The sequence below is a fragment of the Polypterus senegalus genome, chromosome 12, assembly GCF_016835505.1.
Source record: "Polypterus senegalus isolate Bchr_013 chromosome 12, ASM1683550v1, whole genome shotgun sequence".
Lineage (NCBI taxonomy): Eukaryota > Metazoa > Chordata > Cladistia > Polypteriformes > Polypteridae > Polypterus > Polypterus senegalus.
In genome coordinates this window covers 164,938,556-164,956,621 of record NC_053165.1, presented here as the reverse complement: position 1 = coordinate 164,956,621, position 18,066 = coordinate 164,938,556, and the positions used below count along the sequence as shown (strand labels likewise).

General features: G+C 42.2%; 1 protein-coding gene across 5 annotated transcripts in view; it reads right to left on the bottom strand.

The window, feature by feature from the left end:
- LOC120540144 overlaps positions 1–18,066 on the bottom strand; it is a 41,741-nt gene that overhangs the window by 21,320 nt on the left and 2,355 nt on the right. For 4 of the 5 annotated variants that reach the window (XM_039770651.1, XM_039770652.1, XM_039770653.1 and 1 more), the window contains exon 1: positions 10,567–10,902. The exons of the other annotated variant lie outside the window; for it this stretch is intronic. In XM_039770651.1, the coding sequence (XP_039626585.1) occupies positions 10,567–10,825 (259 nt within the window). In that variant the 5' untranslated portion in view covers positions 10,826–10,902. Of the gene's footprint in view, positions 1–10,566; positions 10,903–18,066 lie in introns of those variants that run through there. 5 annotated transcript variants of the gene reach the window in all.

The window sequence follows — 18,066 nt, the reverse complement described above, 5'->3', positions numbered from 1 at the left end:
GTGCTTTTTTCCATTTTTATGACATCTGTTTGAAAAGGTAAGAATATTGAGTTATGTTTACTAAAAACAATTATGGCAATCGACTGCATAAACCTTTGTAAGTTTATTTCAATTAAAATCTTGTGTTACTGATACATAAACCATTTGAGTAGGGTTAAATTATGAACATTAGTTGTTTCAACTTAAAAAAATAAATATTTTGTAAAAGAAAATGTTAGTTAATCCAACAGGTTCATGTCACATTTTCATTTTCACTCAACTCAAAAGCCAATGTTAAGTTTACTTTAAACACCATTGCAGGACTTACTTAAAAGTGGTGTTAGTTGAAAGAACTTAAAAAGGTGAATGCAATCAGTTGCCATCATTTTTTACTACAGTACTACGAGTACTACAGTCGTCTGCTAGGGTTGAACGACTGGCTACAGGGTTTCTGCAAGAAGAAGGACGTCAGTTTCATCAACAATTGGAATCTCTTTTTGGAAAGGCCGCGTCTCTTCAAGCGTGATGGCCTGCATCCAAACAGTTTCGGCGTTTTTCTTGACTATCTATCTCTGCTCTTAACCCCTTCCGAAATAATACTGCTGTGCCAGGACATGATGAATGTTTAATAGAGTCTTCCGTTAAAGTTCACACCATTAATACTGTAATAAGCAATCTCAATGCACGTTGAAAACCTAGGAAATACGGCATAAACTCCAATAATCTAATTAAAATCACTATTTTAGAGGAACAATGTATTAAAACTATAAAAACAGATCACAGATTAAACAAAAAATATACACAGAGCGGCGCTAATAATAATAATTTAGTTCCTATTCCAAATAACAATAACGCACATAGTACTCATCTCTGCACCTCCGAATCATTAAATATGGCACTATTAAATGTCAGAGCTTTAACTAACAAAACGTTTTTTATCAACGATCTTATTAGTGATAAATTGCACTAAATGAAACGTGGCTTAACTCAGATGGCGCGTCAGTTTTAATCGAATCTGCGCCCGGATTACAGTTTTACTCATGCAAACCGCCAGGGAAAAAGGGGGGCGGATTGGCTAACATTTACTCGAGCCGATTAAAATGTAAAGATGTCAGTTTTGGTAAGTTCAAGTCCTTTGAGTATCTCGCCGTTGTTATTCATGGAGATTCTCAAGTTCTAGTACTATCCGTGTATAGACCTCCTAAATATAACGCGCTTTTTGAGGAATTCTCTGACTTAATGTCAATTTTAATTACTAACTATGACACACTCCTAATAGTTGGCGACTTTAATTTTCATATAGATAATCAGTGTGATCTAAAAGTAAAAGAATTTATGAACCTCCTGGATTCTTTTGATTTGAGACAACTCATAAATCAGCCTACACATAAAGCAGGTCATACATTAGACTTAGTGATTACTAAAGGACTGAAAGTTGATATAAAACAGATCATTGATATTGGTCTATCAGACCATTTTCTTCTACTTTTTAATATAGAAATAATGATAAAAAACACTCATGAGAAGCATATTGTTAAAAACGCTTCTTTGATTCGCAGCAGCTTTAAAACTTACAAACATTTTAAGCAATCAGTCCGTTTATAGTGCCAGCTATAATAGCGAGGACAATGTAAATAGTAAGGTGGAAAGATTTAATTCTAAAGTGAGAGCTGCTGTTGACATAGTTGCACCTGAAAAGACAGTGAAAAAATCTTCTAGCATTGTTATACCATGGAAGACCCAAAGAGTGTCTGATTTAAAGAGAACATGCCGTAGAGCTGAGCGTCAATGGAGGAAGACTAAACTTACTATCCACCACGAAATATTAAAAGTCAAAATAACAGAATACAATAACACTGTCCGTCTTGAGAGACGCTGCTATTTCTCAAGATTATAAATAACAATGCTAGTAATCCCAGAGTCTTATTTTCAACAATTGATCGCCTACTAAACCCAGGTAGCTCAAAGGAATGCCTCCTAAGTGCTTCCAGTGAAACCTGTGAGGCTGTCGCTGTATTTTCAATCAAAAATTAATGATATTAGAAATAACATAGTATATCTCCCCAACACTAAGGATCCCCTAAACCCCAACATCCTGTTATAAACAAATTAAACTCTTTCACTAGGATAGATTTACCTGATTTACAAAAATAATATCTCAATTAAAACCCTCCACCTCGTCCTTGACCCGATACCAACAAGGTTTTTCAAAGAAGTATCAGGCGTGCTAATTGATAATGTTCTTGACATAGTAAATTCGTCACTAGATACTGGGGTCTTCCCAGACTGTCTTAAGACTGCTGTAGTTAAACCCCTACTTAAGAAACATAATCTTGACCCCTCAGCTCTTGAAAATTTTAGACCCATCTCTAACCTGCCTTCTTAAGTAAAGTTCTAGAGAAGGCAGTCATTATGCAGTTAAATGACCACCTAAATAAACATGCTATTCTTGATAAATTTCAGTCAGGTTTTAGAACAAATCACAGCACAGAAACTGCACTCGTTAAAGTAGTAAATGACTTGCGGTAAATGCAGACAGAGGCCATTTATCTGTTCTCATCCTCTTAGATCTGAGTGCTGCATTTGACACCATTGATCACAACATTCTTAGAAATCGCCTTAGTCAATGGGTGGGCCTCTCTGGCAGTGTCTTAAATTGGTTTGAATCCTACCTGACAGGGAGAAAATATTTTGTTAGTTGTGGGAATTACAACTCAAGACACATGATATCCAATATGGTGTTCCACAAGGCTCTATCCTGGGTCCGCTGTTATTCTCAATCTACATGCTTCCGTTAGGTCAGATTATCTCAGGGCACAACGTGAGCTACCACAGCTATGCTGATGACACACAGCTGTACTTATCAATAGCACCTGATGACCCGATTCTATTGATTCACTAACACAATGTCTGACTGTATCTCAGAATGGATGAATAGTAATTTTCTCAAGTTAAATAAAGAGAAAACTGAAATTTTAGTGATCAGCAATAATGGATACAATGAGGCTATTAGAAATAAACTGGATACATTAGGATTAAAAGTCAAGACGGAGGTAAAAAGCTTAGGGGTGATTGTTGACTGTAATCTGAATTTTAAATCACATATTAATCAGATCATTAGGACAGCATTTTTTCACTTAAGAAACATAAGTAAAGTTAGACCTCTTATATCACTGAAAGATGCTGAGAAATTAGTTCACGCGTTTGTTTTCAGTCGACTAGATTACTGTAACGCACTCCTCTCAGGACTACCCAAAAAAGATATAAATCGTTTGCAACTAGTGCAGAATGCAGCTGCTAGAATCCTAACTAGGAAAAGAAAATCAGAACACATTTCTCCAGTTTTGATGTCACTACACTGGTTACCTGTGTCATTCAGAATTGACTTTAAAATTCTGCTTATGGTTTATAAAGCCTTAAATAATCTCGCCCCATCTTATATATCGGAATGTCTGACACCTTATATTCCAAATCGTAACCTCAGATCCTCAAATGAGTGTCTCCTTAGAATTCCAAGAACAAAACTTAAAAGAAGTGGTGAGGCGGCCTTCTGCTGTTATGCACCTAAAATCTGGAATAGCCTGCCAATAGGAATTCGCCAGGCTGATACAGTAGAGCACTTTAAAACACTGCTGAAAACACATGACTGTAACATGGCCTTTTTATAACTTCATTTTAATTTAATTTAACTTAATCCTGATACTCTGTATGTTCAATTCATCATAATAACTACTCATGGTGGCTCTAAAATTCATACTGACCCCTACTCTCTTTTCTGTTTCTTTTTGGCCTGCGCCACCTCCACCTACTCAAAGCTTCATGATGCTCCAACAATGATGGACGGATTAAAAGGAAGAAGTCTACGTGACCATCATCATCATCAAGCCCTTCCGTGAGAACCCTAAATCCAAAGAGGACTGTTTCATTTATGTTAGGTAGAATGCCCAGAGGGGACTGGTCAGGTGGTCTCATGGTCTGGAATCCCTACAGATTTTATTTTTTCTCCAGCCGTCTGGAGTTTTTGTTTTTCTGTCCCCTGGCCATTGAACCTTACTCTTATTCATGTTAATGTTGATTTTTTTTTTTTATTGTGTCTTTCATTTTTCTATTCTTTAATATGTAAAGCACTTTGAGCTACAGTTTGTATGAAAATGTGCTATAGAAATAAATGTTGTTGTTGTTTTAAGTTTATCCAACATGTTATTTTTTTCAGTGAAAGAAAGAAAGAAAGAAAGAAAGAAAGAAAGAAAGAAAGAAAGAAAGAAAGAACCGTGTTGTGCCACTATTGTAAAGAAGCCGTTTCTGTTAAGTATTTTGTATTATAAAATGTGTATTTGCACCCGGGACTTGTGTCTGTGAGGTTTGGGGTCCTGCAATGCCGCCTTGTGCTCATATGAAAGGCACGTATAATATAGAGATGGATAGGCACTATGTAATATTTTAAAAATGATAATCAAATAGTATAAGATTATTACAAAATCAGCACAATTTATATTTAATAATCATGTTTCATATGACAGAAACTTCAAGTTAACAATCTGAGTTGCAAAACACACAAATGTGAAGTAAGTATTAAGGTCGTAATTAAATATTAAAAACATAAAATTAAAAAATAATGTTACTGAAAATGACAATTAGTGTATCAGCTTCTTCCCCAGCACGACGGATGCCCACCTCTTTTGAAATCCTTGCGCCCCTGCACCTTCTAATCTAAAGGACGAAGTAAACCCGACAGGCCTTCGGGGCTCTTCTCGTTTCTTCCCGTCATCGCTGCGCTGCAGTGCTGCACGTGACCTACTCTTTGATGAGTAAAATTCTCATTTCAATTCTCGGAAAATCAGAGTCTTCACGGTGAAAATCCCGTCACCTGACTGCGGAGCGCTCCGTTTATTGTTACAGCGTATTCAAATGACTACGAAGAGTTTCAGATCTGGTGTTCGATTTAGAGCTGTGGGCAGACTTCATACAATTCTAGAAATATACGATCATTAGTTGTTTTCAACATAATCCATGATTATAAAAAAAGAAAAAAACACCGCGACGGTCTTACTCTAAAAGAGGGTCGCCTTACTGGAATGGCTGCGAGTCTCTTTCTCCTCACTGAAGACACCCGCCGGCCCCCCAAATCCCCTTTGAATTCTCAGTTAACGCGTTTGTCTCGACGGCCTCTCGTAAGATTCGCCACTCCGGAGGTTTGTGACTTTCTGTCACGCCGCGCTTGTATCTTCTCTTTCCAGGGGGTCTCAATGGTATTTTTAAACACTCTAATATTTAACTGTGACACAATATCAATATACAGCTTTATTTGTTAAAAAACAAGAAAAAGATGTAAAAACTGCACTTTCCTTTTCGTTAGACTTTAAATTGGAAAAAGCTCAAATTTTACAGCGGTGGACAATGGGGGTAATTTGCTTTTTTAGGGGGGCAATTCAAGTATTTAGGTACGTTAAACGATTTACAAAATGAAAAAAAAAAACAGAAATTCACTGTTAAAAATGATTGAAAAAATAAACAAATCCATCCATCCATTTTCCAACCCGCTGAATCCGAACACAGGGTCACGGGGGTCTGCCGGAGCCAATCCCAGCCAACACAGGGCACAAGGCAGGAACCAATCCCGGGCAGGGTGCCAACCCACCGCAGGACACACACAAACACACCCACACACCAAGCACACACTGGGGACAATGTAGAATCGCCAGTCCACCTCACCTGCAATTTTTATTTTAATTTTTTTACAGAGATATTTATACAAACATATCGGATGGCGAAGAACCCTTTAATTTATGATCTTACGACCGGCTTGGGTTTTTCAGAAATCGTTTTTACCATTAAAATAATATGAACTGTAACAATGATTGTACAATTTTGCAATATAACATAAGTATAAAATGATTAAAATATTACAGAAAAAGCTGTCATTAAAGTTATTTATATATTTCTTTTATTCACTGTAAAAGAATTGCCAGGATTTCTAATAATAATAATTCAATCGTTTGTGTACAGCTTTAATTCGTGATTGTTTTTTTCATAACATTTGAGTTCTAGAATTTTCCGACCGGTTCCGTTTGTTCATTTTCATATTTTTTTAAACTCGCGTCTTATCTTACAGCCTCAGGTCTGCGTTTTCATGTTGTTGCAATGTGGACTTTTTCATGTCGATTTAGTTCATCCATTTTTAAACCGTTTTAATTTGTGCGTTTTGATAAAGATAGAAAAGTGAGTTTTGCTACAATAGACCAGGAACCCCACTGGCATTGAAAATATTTTAGAGTTGATTTTAGTTTTGCTTTTTCTTAAACCAGTGCCTTAAAATTTTAGAAAACGAATGGAGTATCTGGAGGTGTGCTGGATGTGCTTGGTTTTTATACAGCAGTAAATGTGAAGAACCAGTTTGATGGAAGCAATGAGACGAATATGAAGGCTCCACTCAACTCAGCCTGACCAAGAGTGAAAAAGGCAGGTGGCAATGCTGGCACTCGGGCAGGCGGGCAGGCGGGAGAGAATATTAACGTTCGTACCTGTACTCGTAGACTCCTGATCCCCCATGTAATCCCCCATGCAGACACCTCGTTCTCTGATACTGAACTTTAGTAAAAGCGCTAAATGTAGAGTTGGGATCACTGGGGTCGTTTGTACTCTTCACTAAGGGCTATCGAGTGGACACCGTACTGTACGTGTGTCCAGCATGTGTTCGAGTTATGGCTTACTGTACTTTACAGGCGCTGATGTTCAGAGGACAGGGACGTGACCAAGTACTCCCCACTTGATTATTCAATAATGTTAATTAAGAACATGCACGTGTAGCTGCCATGATATCTAACCCTGTGTGACCGCCTCATACCGCGTATATGACTATGAAGGGCAGCCCTAGGACTCCATTCTGCTTTTCTGATTGACACGCACGCTCTAATCACTTCTATTACTTTAACAGTTGTCATCTGAGACCCTTTCCTTTCACACTGGTGTTCATTAAGATTTCCTCTTCTCTACTTAAGGACAGGAAGAGTATCTTTGTTTATTTCAGATGACTGACGAAGCCTGGATGTTGTCAGTTGAAGGACCGGCGGTCACCACATTGTCTTCATCAGTGGCTTTGCTGCTGTCTTATCACAACTTGAAGATGCCTCATCCACACTGGAGTTTATCTAAAGGTAGACTCAGCGCTGACATGGCTGATGGCGAGGCTCCTAAATCAGCACAGCATTAGTTAAAATGGCAGCGAGATCTGGTTGGGCTTTCCTACTTGGGACGAGTGTTCGGCATCAGGAACAGCACTGGATGTCTCTTGAAGCACCGCTCAGATAAAACTGATGGCTTCTGGATTTTGTTTCCAGGTGTTTTTGGGGTGTTAACTCAGAGTTGGGCTCAAAATCAAAGAAAAAACCCGAACACATCGAGCTCAAGCCTGTCGGAGGAGACATATTGATTGTGAGTGGACGTCAAGGTGGACGTTGTGTTATAAGGGACTCCTAATAACTCCGAATAGATTTCAGGTGTCCTTATCGCCTCTTTAATTTCTATCTTGCTGTCTTTAAAAGTGTTAGACTGCTTTGTAGTTACATTTTTGTTGTTTTTTAACGTTAGACACTGAAGTTCAATGTCTTTGATTACATTTGTAAAATATACTTTTTAATTAAAAGGAGACGAGCTTTCAGAAGCATTGCTTGATTTCCCTTTCTGACGTCTGTATGTCTGGAGAAAGCAGCGCATATTCACACATAATGGAGTGCTGACGAGCAGACAGCCCATAATAAGTGCGGCCCGTTGTTGATTCAGATGATATCAGATGTACAGTATTATGTGTTCATTCACTTGCTCGATGGGAGCTTTGGGTCATTTTGTTTGTGCAATTTAATAAAAAGACTTTAATTGGACTGAAAGTGAGGACTTGAGGGATTCTGTGAAGAATACGTAGGACAAATGGAAGGTGGGTTCTGTTTTTCTTTTTGTTAAACTTGATTAATTGTCAATAATTTGAAGGTGAAATGTGTTGTAAAATCTACACTAATAAAAAGTCAAATCCTGACTACAGGGACACTGAAGGAAACGAATTCTGTACAAACATCAAAAGGTCTGAACTCAAACAGAAAACGAGAAACGCAAGGAACAAGTAGTGACGAGGACGAGGGGACTTTAGGGACCTTCAGAACTCGACTTGATGTAAATTGGGTGAGCGATCGAGGCCGTTATTAAAGTTATATATTAAGTATTTAATATTGTAACTTTACAGTAAATGACTGGCTACTGAGGTGCATTACTTTTACAGTCGCTACGTATAAATAAAGCAGCTTCATGTAAACTAGAGATGCTCGACTGGTGTGCACTGTGGACAAGTAATGTTACTCTGATGGTAAAACACGGTAGCTGCGGTTGTCAGAATTTTACCGTGAAACGAAGGAGGTGACAATATTTGCAGGTCTACCGTACAGATTTGTAGTGAATGACGTTTTCCTTTACAACACGTTCAAGCACAAGTGAATGTTTAACCCTAACCCTAATAAATACGCCAGTCAACAAGCCCTTCTGAAATCTGGCCAGGGTCAGACACCCGTACACACTTCACATCAGTAGAGTAACGACAACCAACAACAGACACGCGACATTGAACGACTACGTGCTGGACATCGACAAGACGTTCTGGCGCGTTGTCTGCTGGAGACGTGACGTCTGCTTCTGTGGTGTTTGGTGCCCTACTGGTGTGCCAGCTTATCAACTACAACCCACCAGAAAGCAGCGTCCATAATAACCTCAAAACACCTTCAGCACGAGGGGAAAAGAAGTCTGCTAGCCGTGTTTAAGTCTGTTTCTCCATATTGTGCTCATCAGGAGCGACATGATGACGGGGCGTCTCTCTGTGCAGACGTCGTGCCTTCAGTGCCACTGGCACAGCACTTTACTGTTTCACGTTTTACACTCCTTTACCTCAGCAGCCTCACACTGGCGAATGAACTGATTTGTTCAGTGTCATTGGAGTGTATCAGTAAAAGGATTTCAGCGTACTTTGAAGGTAGAAAAATATCAATGTTACAGAATCAGCTGTAAAAAAATAATGAAATGTATTGTTTAAGATATGCACGTCATTTTCAGTAGGACAGAACTTTCCTTTTTTAGAAATGGGATTTTACTTTCACCATTTACAGTTTTCCCATTAAATGTACTGACTTTTTTTTTTTTTTACAGTGTAATTCAGTCAGCATCCTGCTACATCCCATCCCAGTGATTGTGCTGCCCAGTTTACCGTCAAGTCGCTGTGTGGTGTGCTAACGTTATTGTAATGTAATGATCACTCATCTCTGACAGCATACGGCGCCTTTGGCAGATCGGAAGATTAAACGTTTCTTTCTGCGTCCTTCACAAGGTTGGATCTTTTGGAAACCAAAAATGGTGTCTTTATGGAAGTGACTCCCAAACTCGGTCTTGGGGACCCCCTTGGGCTGCAGGTTTTTGTTAAACTTCTGTTTTAAATTAATCATCATCATCATCATCATCATCATTCTTTACATTCTATACATTTATTTTCTCACTACTCAAAGTTGGACTCCTGTAGTAGGTGAGCTCTTATGTCCCGGTTTCTGCGTTTTGGGGTCAATGAAGAGATTCCAGAGATGATACATTTTAATAAAACTCAAGCCGTTACGTGGAGATAATGTCTGTGCTTTTTTCTTTTGTATTTTCTTTCCTTCTGAGTTCCATTATCGACTAATCGGAGGGTCTCACCCTGCAGCCGTTGCAGCTTTTCATCCCTTAGTTTTGGTCGCCGGGGGTCTGCTTTTCTTGTTGTTAGTTGTCACTTGCAATGAAAGGAGCAGAAAACACAGAAGATGGAAACATAATCGGAAAACAACAAGAACTAAGCATTTAAAGCAAACGCAAAAACAGAAACACCCGCACTTGTCAATGTCTTAACGTGTAAAAATCACACCGCTGTGTTTTCTGACTGCACAATTAGAGATGAGAAAAAAAGACCCGCTAAGTAAACGGGGTCCATTATTACCACTGATTGCGAGTCTGGGCGGAACAAAAACCTGCAGCCCCCGGGGGTCCCCACGCAGGACTTCGTTTGTGGTCCTCTGCCTGGCGGCACCGCTCCTCCATTTAGGAGTGCAATTGGGTGTGAAGTTGTCGTGATGTGAACGACATAATAAACCGAATGGGACGTTTTTTTCTCGGGTCACCTCAGGTCCTTCAGTTTGTTTTCGGCGAGCGCCTGGTCTTCTGCTTCGGTGACATCGCTTTGTGTGAATGACCGTAAATGTATTTCATACTCGTATAATTACAGTATTCCATTAGTTAAAGCACAACTCAGGTTAATGGCCCCCTGCTCCGTCCAGTCCAAGTCATTTCAGAGATGGTGTGAATTTCCGCTCATTCTTTTCTTTAAATTCTTTAATTTATTTAATTGGTAATGTCGACAGTGATAAGCGGTGCTAAACCTGGTACTCATATTTCAAAGTTGGCACACGATAAACTCACGAAAGTCCACCAATTGCCGCGTAACAAACACAGATAACAACACCAAGCCCCATTAAGAAAAAAGCCCAAAGACAAGCAAGAATGAGCCCCGAAAAGACAAGCGACACTCACCGAAACCTGGCAGAAGAACATACATGTTGGACGCGTGCCAATGGAAGGTGAAAAGTGCCCAGTGAAAAAGTCCTGAAAAGCACCCAAGAATCGAGGAACACGCCAGGCTAACTCGCTTTACCGTGCAGGCTGAAGATCGGTGAACGTGGAGAAGTGAGGGGCTTAACGACCCGCAATGAAGAAAGGAGAGAACGCGCGTACGTGCACGATCACTTGGGTGCCAGGGTGAGGGCAAGCGCATACGATCGTGCTCGTGCATGTCACATCAACATTACACAAAAAGTTACTTGGGCGCCAAAAAGGGTAAAGAGCGCGCGCGAGGTTACCTGGGCAGCATTAACGGTTCGTGCGCGTTCATGTGTGCATCGATCACATGGGGTAAAATGAAGCGCAGCGAGGCGCGCGCACGACCCATCCATCTATCCATTTCCCTAACTCGCTTATCCAGGGCATGATCGAGAGGAAGCTGAGCCCCTGGATAAAAAGAAGCACTATATAAATATAAAGTATTAGTATTATGATGATGATGATGATGATTAAGAGCAGCGAGGCGCGACCACGAAATGCCAGATGAGAAGATGCGACGGCGATGGACTGCTTTCGGACGGCGTCAGCAGTATAGAGCTTGAGGTTCGCCACTGTGTACTTACTGTATTTGTCAAGAATTACGCAGTGTACTCATCTTTGTATGGTGACACTCTTGAGACACGTGTCACAATGTCACCCCGACTCCCTCCAACACACACTCGCCTCCGGACTTGACGCTGCCAGTGCCGACTCAGCTTGTGTGTCGTCCGCGCGACCTCAACGCGTTTTCCTCCCACACCCCAGACTGACGACTGTACATTTTGGGGGGATGAGTAGACCCGACACTGGTGTCTCGTACAAGTCTGCTGTCCGCTTTGCACCAACTCAACTCGACCCTGAATTAGACAAGCGTGTTAGAAAATGGGTGGATGGATGGATGCTGATTCACGAACCCCTGCCATGTGTAACCGACCTCCATTTAGGGTGGGGTGGTGGTCCTCCGAATCCTTCACGTTGTGGGGAGTCCTGCATAGGCAGTCCGGTGACGCAGTGGTCAGCTCCAATTCAAGTAGGCCTGGTGCCGTATTGGCCATAGCAGTGTGCGGTTTACATGTTCTCCTTCTGTAAACGTGTGTGTGTTTTAATCTCGGTGGTGTTGAGTGAAAGCGCTTAACATGAAAGAAAACAAAGCGTATGGAAATGGCGGAGTTACATACACCTCAGGAGCTACACCGTTGTTTGAAGTGTGTTAACACCTCAGCGATTCAACGCGCTTCGTAAGTAGCCGTCCATTGACTGTCCGGAAAACCTCGGGTTGCACGTAAACCACGAAGCGGGAAGTGAGAACCCCACACTTTCTTATTGAACGGTAGAATTGGCCGCTAGGTGTCGCCAGCAGCCCGCAATTGAGAGGACACTCGGCGCCGCGTTCACGGCAATGGCGCACCAACACGCCTTTGTGGTTCTTCACTGGCTTGTGTGGCTCCCAGTAGTACCACCGCTTGACCATTCCGTTCAGAGACAGGCTCTGTGCATATTAAATTGTTTTTTTATGTGCTTTGAACAACTTCCTAATAAGTTAAATATAAATAAATAAACCTTTAGTGTGCATGTCGGCTGACTAGCAGCACACAAGCAGACGAAGAGAGCCGTCCTGGCTGGGCCTGTGTGACTGCGGGCAGTGAGGGTCCAGTTTTTCTCCGTCGTTTCTTGAATGACAGCTAAGAATTCGGTGTTCTGGTTTGTAGAGAATCCAATCCTTATTTCACTCATTGACATGCAAATCAGTTGATAACTTTGATGTCACGTGTTTTTTCTGGATTTTTGGTTGATCTTCTGCCTCTCTCCATTCCAACGAAGCCCCCCTTTAAACTGAGAGTCCGTTCATTTCGCTGTCAGTGAGCAAACGTACAAATTCAGCAGGGCATCGCATTTTAATTCCCCCCCACTGTAGCTGCGTGTGCCTCTGTGAGTGAGAACAGAGCGGGCGCACAGAAACGTAGAATTGGGCAAACATCACACTGCATCTCCTGACCATCTTGGACATCCACTCCAGGGATGTCATTCCTGAGAAGGACAGGCCATTGGTGAGGTGTGACTTTACTTGTGGGCTAACGATGACCTCCACCGGCCAAATGTCCCAAGGGAATAGCTTGATGTCCAGCAAAGGATGCAGATGGTGTTCCTCTCTCTGTACTCTCCATTCTGGAATCCGACAGAAGCATTCTGTTCTGCATGGTGCTGGACTATAGGAGTCCTCTTGTGGTGGGACAAAGATTGGAGTGGAGGATGCAAGTCTCAGTCTGCTCCACAAGGCGTGTTCTCACCTGGGCAAAGCTGGCAGCGCTGTGAGGACTCGGTGTTTTGATTTCTTCAGTGCCTTTAATCCCACCCAGCCATCCCTGTTAAGGGGTCAACCCAGAGATATGCAGGTGGATGATCCCCTGGTGTCCTGCATGGTGGACCACCTGTGAGGCAGACTGCAGTTTGCGAGACTCATGGACTGTGAAACCAGCGGCACCCAACGATTCTCCAAAGAGACACACGTGAAGGAGTCCGGTCTTCGTCTCAGGTCACTGGATAGGGGGACAGAGGGGACTGGTCAGGGGGTCTCATGGTCTGGAATCCCTACAGATTTTATTTTTCTCCAGCCGCCTGGAGTTTTTGTTTTTCTGTCCCCTGGCCATTGAACCTTACTCTTATTCGATGTTAATGTTGATTTATTTTTTATAATTATGTCTTTCATTTTTCTATTCTTTAATATGTAAAGCACTTTGAGCTACTGTTTGTATGAAAATGTGCTATAGAAATAAATGTTGTTGTTGTTGTTGTTGTTGTTGTTGATAGCGGCCATGTCTTGCAGCCATACAGCAAAATGGGAAGCATCATCTAAAGAGTCTAAAGACTTGGACCTTCGTCCTTTTGAAGATATCAGGAGCGCCACACACCCCTGTCCAGTGACCTCATGACCACCCCGTGCTCTCCCAATCCGTCTACTGACTTCACAGGAATTGTCACCAGAGTCACATGAATGTCACTGCCAAGGTAAGTAACCTTCTCGATGACGAGGTCGACACTCTCTCTGCCGACAGACACACTGCTGATGGCCGTCATTAAAGAGGTCATTTAAGGACTGGCTGTTGGTTTTTATCAGGACCCTCACAAGCCCCGACACTCAGACTCCTCACTCTGTCTCTTGAGACCCCCGATCAGAGCCTCCATTGAAGATCACAGCACCGTTGGCAAAGTCAAGATCAGTGAATCTCTCTTCACCACCAGATGCCCCCCACACCCAGTCCATACAAGCACTGAACAGAGTAGAGGCAGAAGACACCGCTGACGGACCCCAGAATCAACTGGGAAAAGCACAGAGGCACTCCCAGTCCCAGTGTACAGGCCGGCCATGACACCCAGCAACCTCGAGGGGATCTCATGAAGTCCCAGGATGTCGAGCGCTTTGTGAAAATTAACAAAGGCTGCAAAGAAGCTCTGCCGATATTCGCGTCTGCACTCCATGAGAGTCCACAGTGCCAGGATACGGCCGATGGTCGACTTGTTAGGCGTAAAACCAGACTGGTAGGTGAACGAGTGATCAGAGATCCCAGTGAAGAGGACCCTACCCTGGCACAGAGAGCAGTGGTATCCCCCTGTAGTGTGTGTGTCTAAATATTTAATTATTGATTTAAAGAGCTTTTGTAAAAAGCCAAATTACCCTCTGGGGACAAATAAAGTTCTGTCCATTTATACCACAGTGCCCTTCATTTCCATCTATAGAATCGATCTATTATATAGTGCCTTACATTTATATCAATCTGTCTAGTGCCTTTACATCTACAGTGGTGTGAAAAACTATTTGCCCCCTTCCTGATTTCTTATTCTTTTGCATGTTTGTCACACAAAATGTTTCTGATCATCAAACACATTTAACTATTAGTCAAATATAACACAAGTAAACACAAAATGCAGTTTTTAAATGATGGTTTTATTATTTAGGAGAAAAAAATCCAAACCTACATGGCCCTGTGTGAAAAAGTAATTGCCCCCTGAACCTAATAACTGGTTGGGCCACCCTTAGCAGCAATAACTGCAATCAAGCGCTTATGATAACTTGCAATGAGTCTTTTACAGCTCTGGAGGAATTTTGGCCCACTCATCTTTGCAGAATTGTTGTAATTCAGCTTTATTTGAGGGTTTTCTAGCATGAACCGCCTTTTTAAGGTCATGCCATAGCATCTCAATTGGATTCAGGTCAGGACTTTGACTAGACCACTCCAAAGTCTTCATTTTGTTTTTCTTCAGCCATTCAGAGGTGGATTTGCTGGTGTGTTTTGGGTCATTGTCCTGTTGCAGCACCCAAGATCGCTTCAGCTTGAGTTGACAAACAGATGGCCGGACATTCTCCTTCAGGATTTTTGGTAGACAGTAGAATTCATGGTTCCATCTATCACAGCAAGCCTTCCAGGTCCTGAAGCAGCAAAACAACCCCAGACCATCACACTACCACCACCATATTTTACTGTTGGTATGATGTTCTTTTTCTGAAATGCTGTGTTCCTTTTACGCCAGATGTAACGGGACATTTGCCTTCCAAAAGTTCAACTTTTGTCTCATCAGTCCACAAGGTATTTTCCCAAAAGTCTTGGCAATCATTGAGATGTTTCTTAGCAAAATTGAGACGAGCCCTAATGTTCTTTTTGCTTAACAGTGGTTTGCGTCTTGGAAATCTGCCATGCAGGCCGTTTTTGCCCAGTCTCTTTCTTATGGTGGAGTCGTGAACACTGACCTTAATTGAGGCAAGTGAGGCCTGCAGTTCTTTAGACGTTGTCCTGGGGTCTTTGTGACCTCTCGGATGAGTCGCCTCTGCGCTCTTGGGGTAATTTTGGTCGGCCGGCCACTCCTGGGAAGGTTCACCACTGTTCCATGTTTTTGCCATTTGTGGATAATGGCTCTCACTGTGGTTCGCTGGAGTCCCAAAGCTTTAGAAATGGCTTTATAACCTTTACCAGACTGCTAGATCTCAATTACTTCTGTTCTCATTTGTTCCTGAATTTCTTTGGACCTTGGCATGATGTCTAGCTTTTGAGGTGCTTTTGGTCTACTTCTCTGTGTCAGGCAGCTCCTATTGAAGGGATTTCTTGATGGAAACAGGTGTGGCAGTAATCAGGAAATTGAACTCAGGTGTGATACACCACAGTTAGGTGATTTTTGAACAAGGGGCAAATACTTTTCACACAGGGCCATGTAGGTTTGGATTTTTTTTCTCCCTAAATAATAAAACCATCATTTAAAACTGCATTTTGTGTTTACTTGTGTTATATTTGACTAATGGTTAAATGTGTTTGATGATCAGAAACATTTTGTGTGACAAACATGCAAAAGAATAAGAAATCAGGAAGGGGGCAAATAGTTTTTCACACCACTGTAGTGCCTTTCACATCTATCTAGAAAACAGACATGTTGATGGCATCAGAGGGTGGCATGTTGCCTGTTCATTAGTCTACGTAAGTAACAAGCACTGTAACTCTGGGCATGGAGTCAAAAGGACAAACCTAAACCTCATAAATCTCCCCGTTACGCTAATCACGGTGCCCGAGAGCCGCATGTCGATTCGAACACACGGGTGAGAACTTCACTGGCATCCTTGCTTGTGACAACAAGGCCCTCATAAACCCGTGTGCCCATCGTGATTACGTGATTCTTGGGTTTTCGCCATCGAAAGGCGCTTTACTGACTGAAGAGGCGTGAAGTACAAATGCAGGGCCTCACTTTGCTGTTCATGATGGTCTGTCTGCTGATTATGGGAAAAAACCAAAGAGAACAACGGGCTTTGAATGTTGCAGCACTTCACATCACTAAGACGCCTTTGCTGAAGCCTGTCACCCTTTTATTCAAAACTCTAAACACCAAAGCAAATCTTAACACTTCATTCAGAAAACCTCTGACTGGTCTGCCAAAGGGGCGTCACGGTGGCACAGTGGGTCGCGCTGCTGCCTCACATTTAGGAGACCCTGAAGGCATCGCTTCTCATGTTCTCCCCGTGTCTGCGTGGGTTTCCTCCCACAGTCCAAAGACATGCAGGTCAGGTGCATTGGTGATTATAAATTGGCCCTACTGGGGGTGTGCCCTGCGGTGGGCTGGCACTCTGCTCGGGGTTTGTTTCCTGCCTTGCGCCCCCTGTGTTGGCTGGGATTGGCTCCAGCAGACCCCCGTGACCCTGTAGTTAGGATATAGCAGGTTGGATGATGGATGGATGGATGATCTGCCACAGTAAAACGATGGACTTCACTGCAAATCACCTTCTCTGTCCTTAAAACCAAACACAGCAGGACACACAAAGCCAGAGCACATCCTGCATAAACACTGCTGGGCGTCCATTACACACTGCAGGGCTGGCTCTTGGCATGGATCGAGTAGGCGCCAGTCTCCAGGGGGGCTCACCGACTTCATATTCAGTCTCTAAAGGGGACTCCTCTCCTAATTCCGTCAATTACAGTAATGGATCCGACTGTGCGCATCCTACAGGGGGACTCCCTGACTAGGGTCGCAATGGACCAGTAAGCCAGCCCTGACTACAGACCCCAAGAAAACTGCAAACACTGCCAGTCAAAAGTGTTCATGAAGTTAGAGAAAAAAGTTTATGATGGATATGGGCATCCTGAGTTACCGTACTGGAAATCAATGGCCACCAAGACAAGAGTGAAGGAAAATATTATTTAGCAATAATGTTTGCTCACAGCTAAAAAAAAAAATACTGCAACATACGTCGTTTATAGTGTTCTGCACCCCAAAAACGCCACTGTACAATCTGAGGGACAAAGAAAAAAATGTAAATAAAAGGCCCACACAAACCCCGCGGAGAGTAAAGGACAAGCGTCTGTGTGCCCATCCAGCAGGCCTGCCTCCGCTGTATGCCATCTAATGCAGCATTTGTAAAGGCAGTGCTCATGTTTGTGATGCGCCATCTGTTGGAGTGAATAGTGCAATGCAGCGTTTCTCAGCCTTTAAGTATTTTACGTTTTCATAACAGCACCCCCCCTAACATGTTTTTGAAATGTAGATGCATATTTTATTATACCTACTTAACTTTTAGCGACATTTATCTAACTCTAGATTTATTTTTCTAGTATCAGAATGTAGTTTAAGTTCATTTGTTTTGGTTTCAACAGATTTTTTTTCATATTTTTGATTCTTGTTTTCATTTTTTCACATCTTCACGGCCCCCCTGTCCCACAGGTTGAGAACCACTGGTGCAATGCATTTTATTACTGCATGCAATATAAAATACATTCCAACAGATGGTGCAGTGCTATGCCAAGGTCTATGTTGCCTTCTTCGATTAGATGAACTTTGTTAAATCTCAATGGGAAATTCAAAAGCAAACAGCAGCTGCAGGACATAAAAAGCAGGAACACAGACTGAAGGGACAGAAAATCCAGCCAATGAATCAATAACTATATAAATACAAATACATTT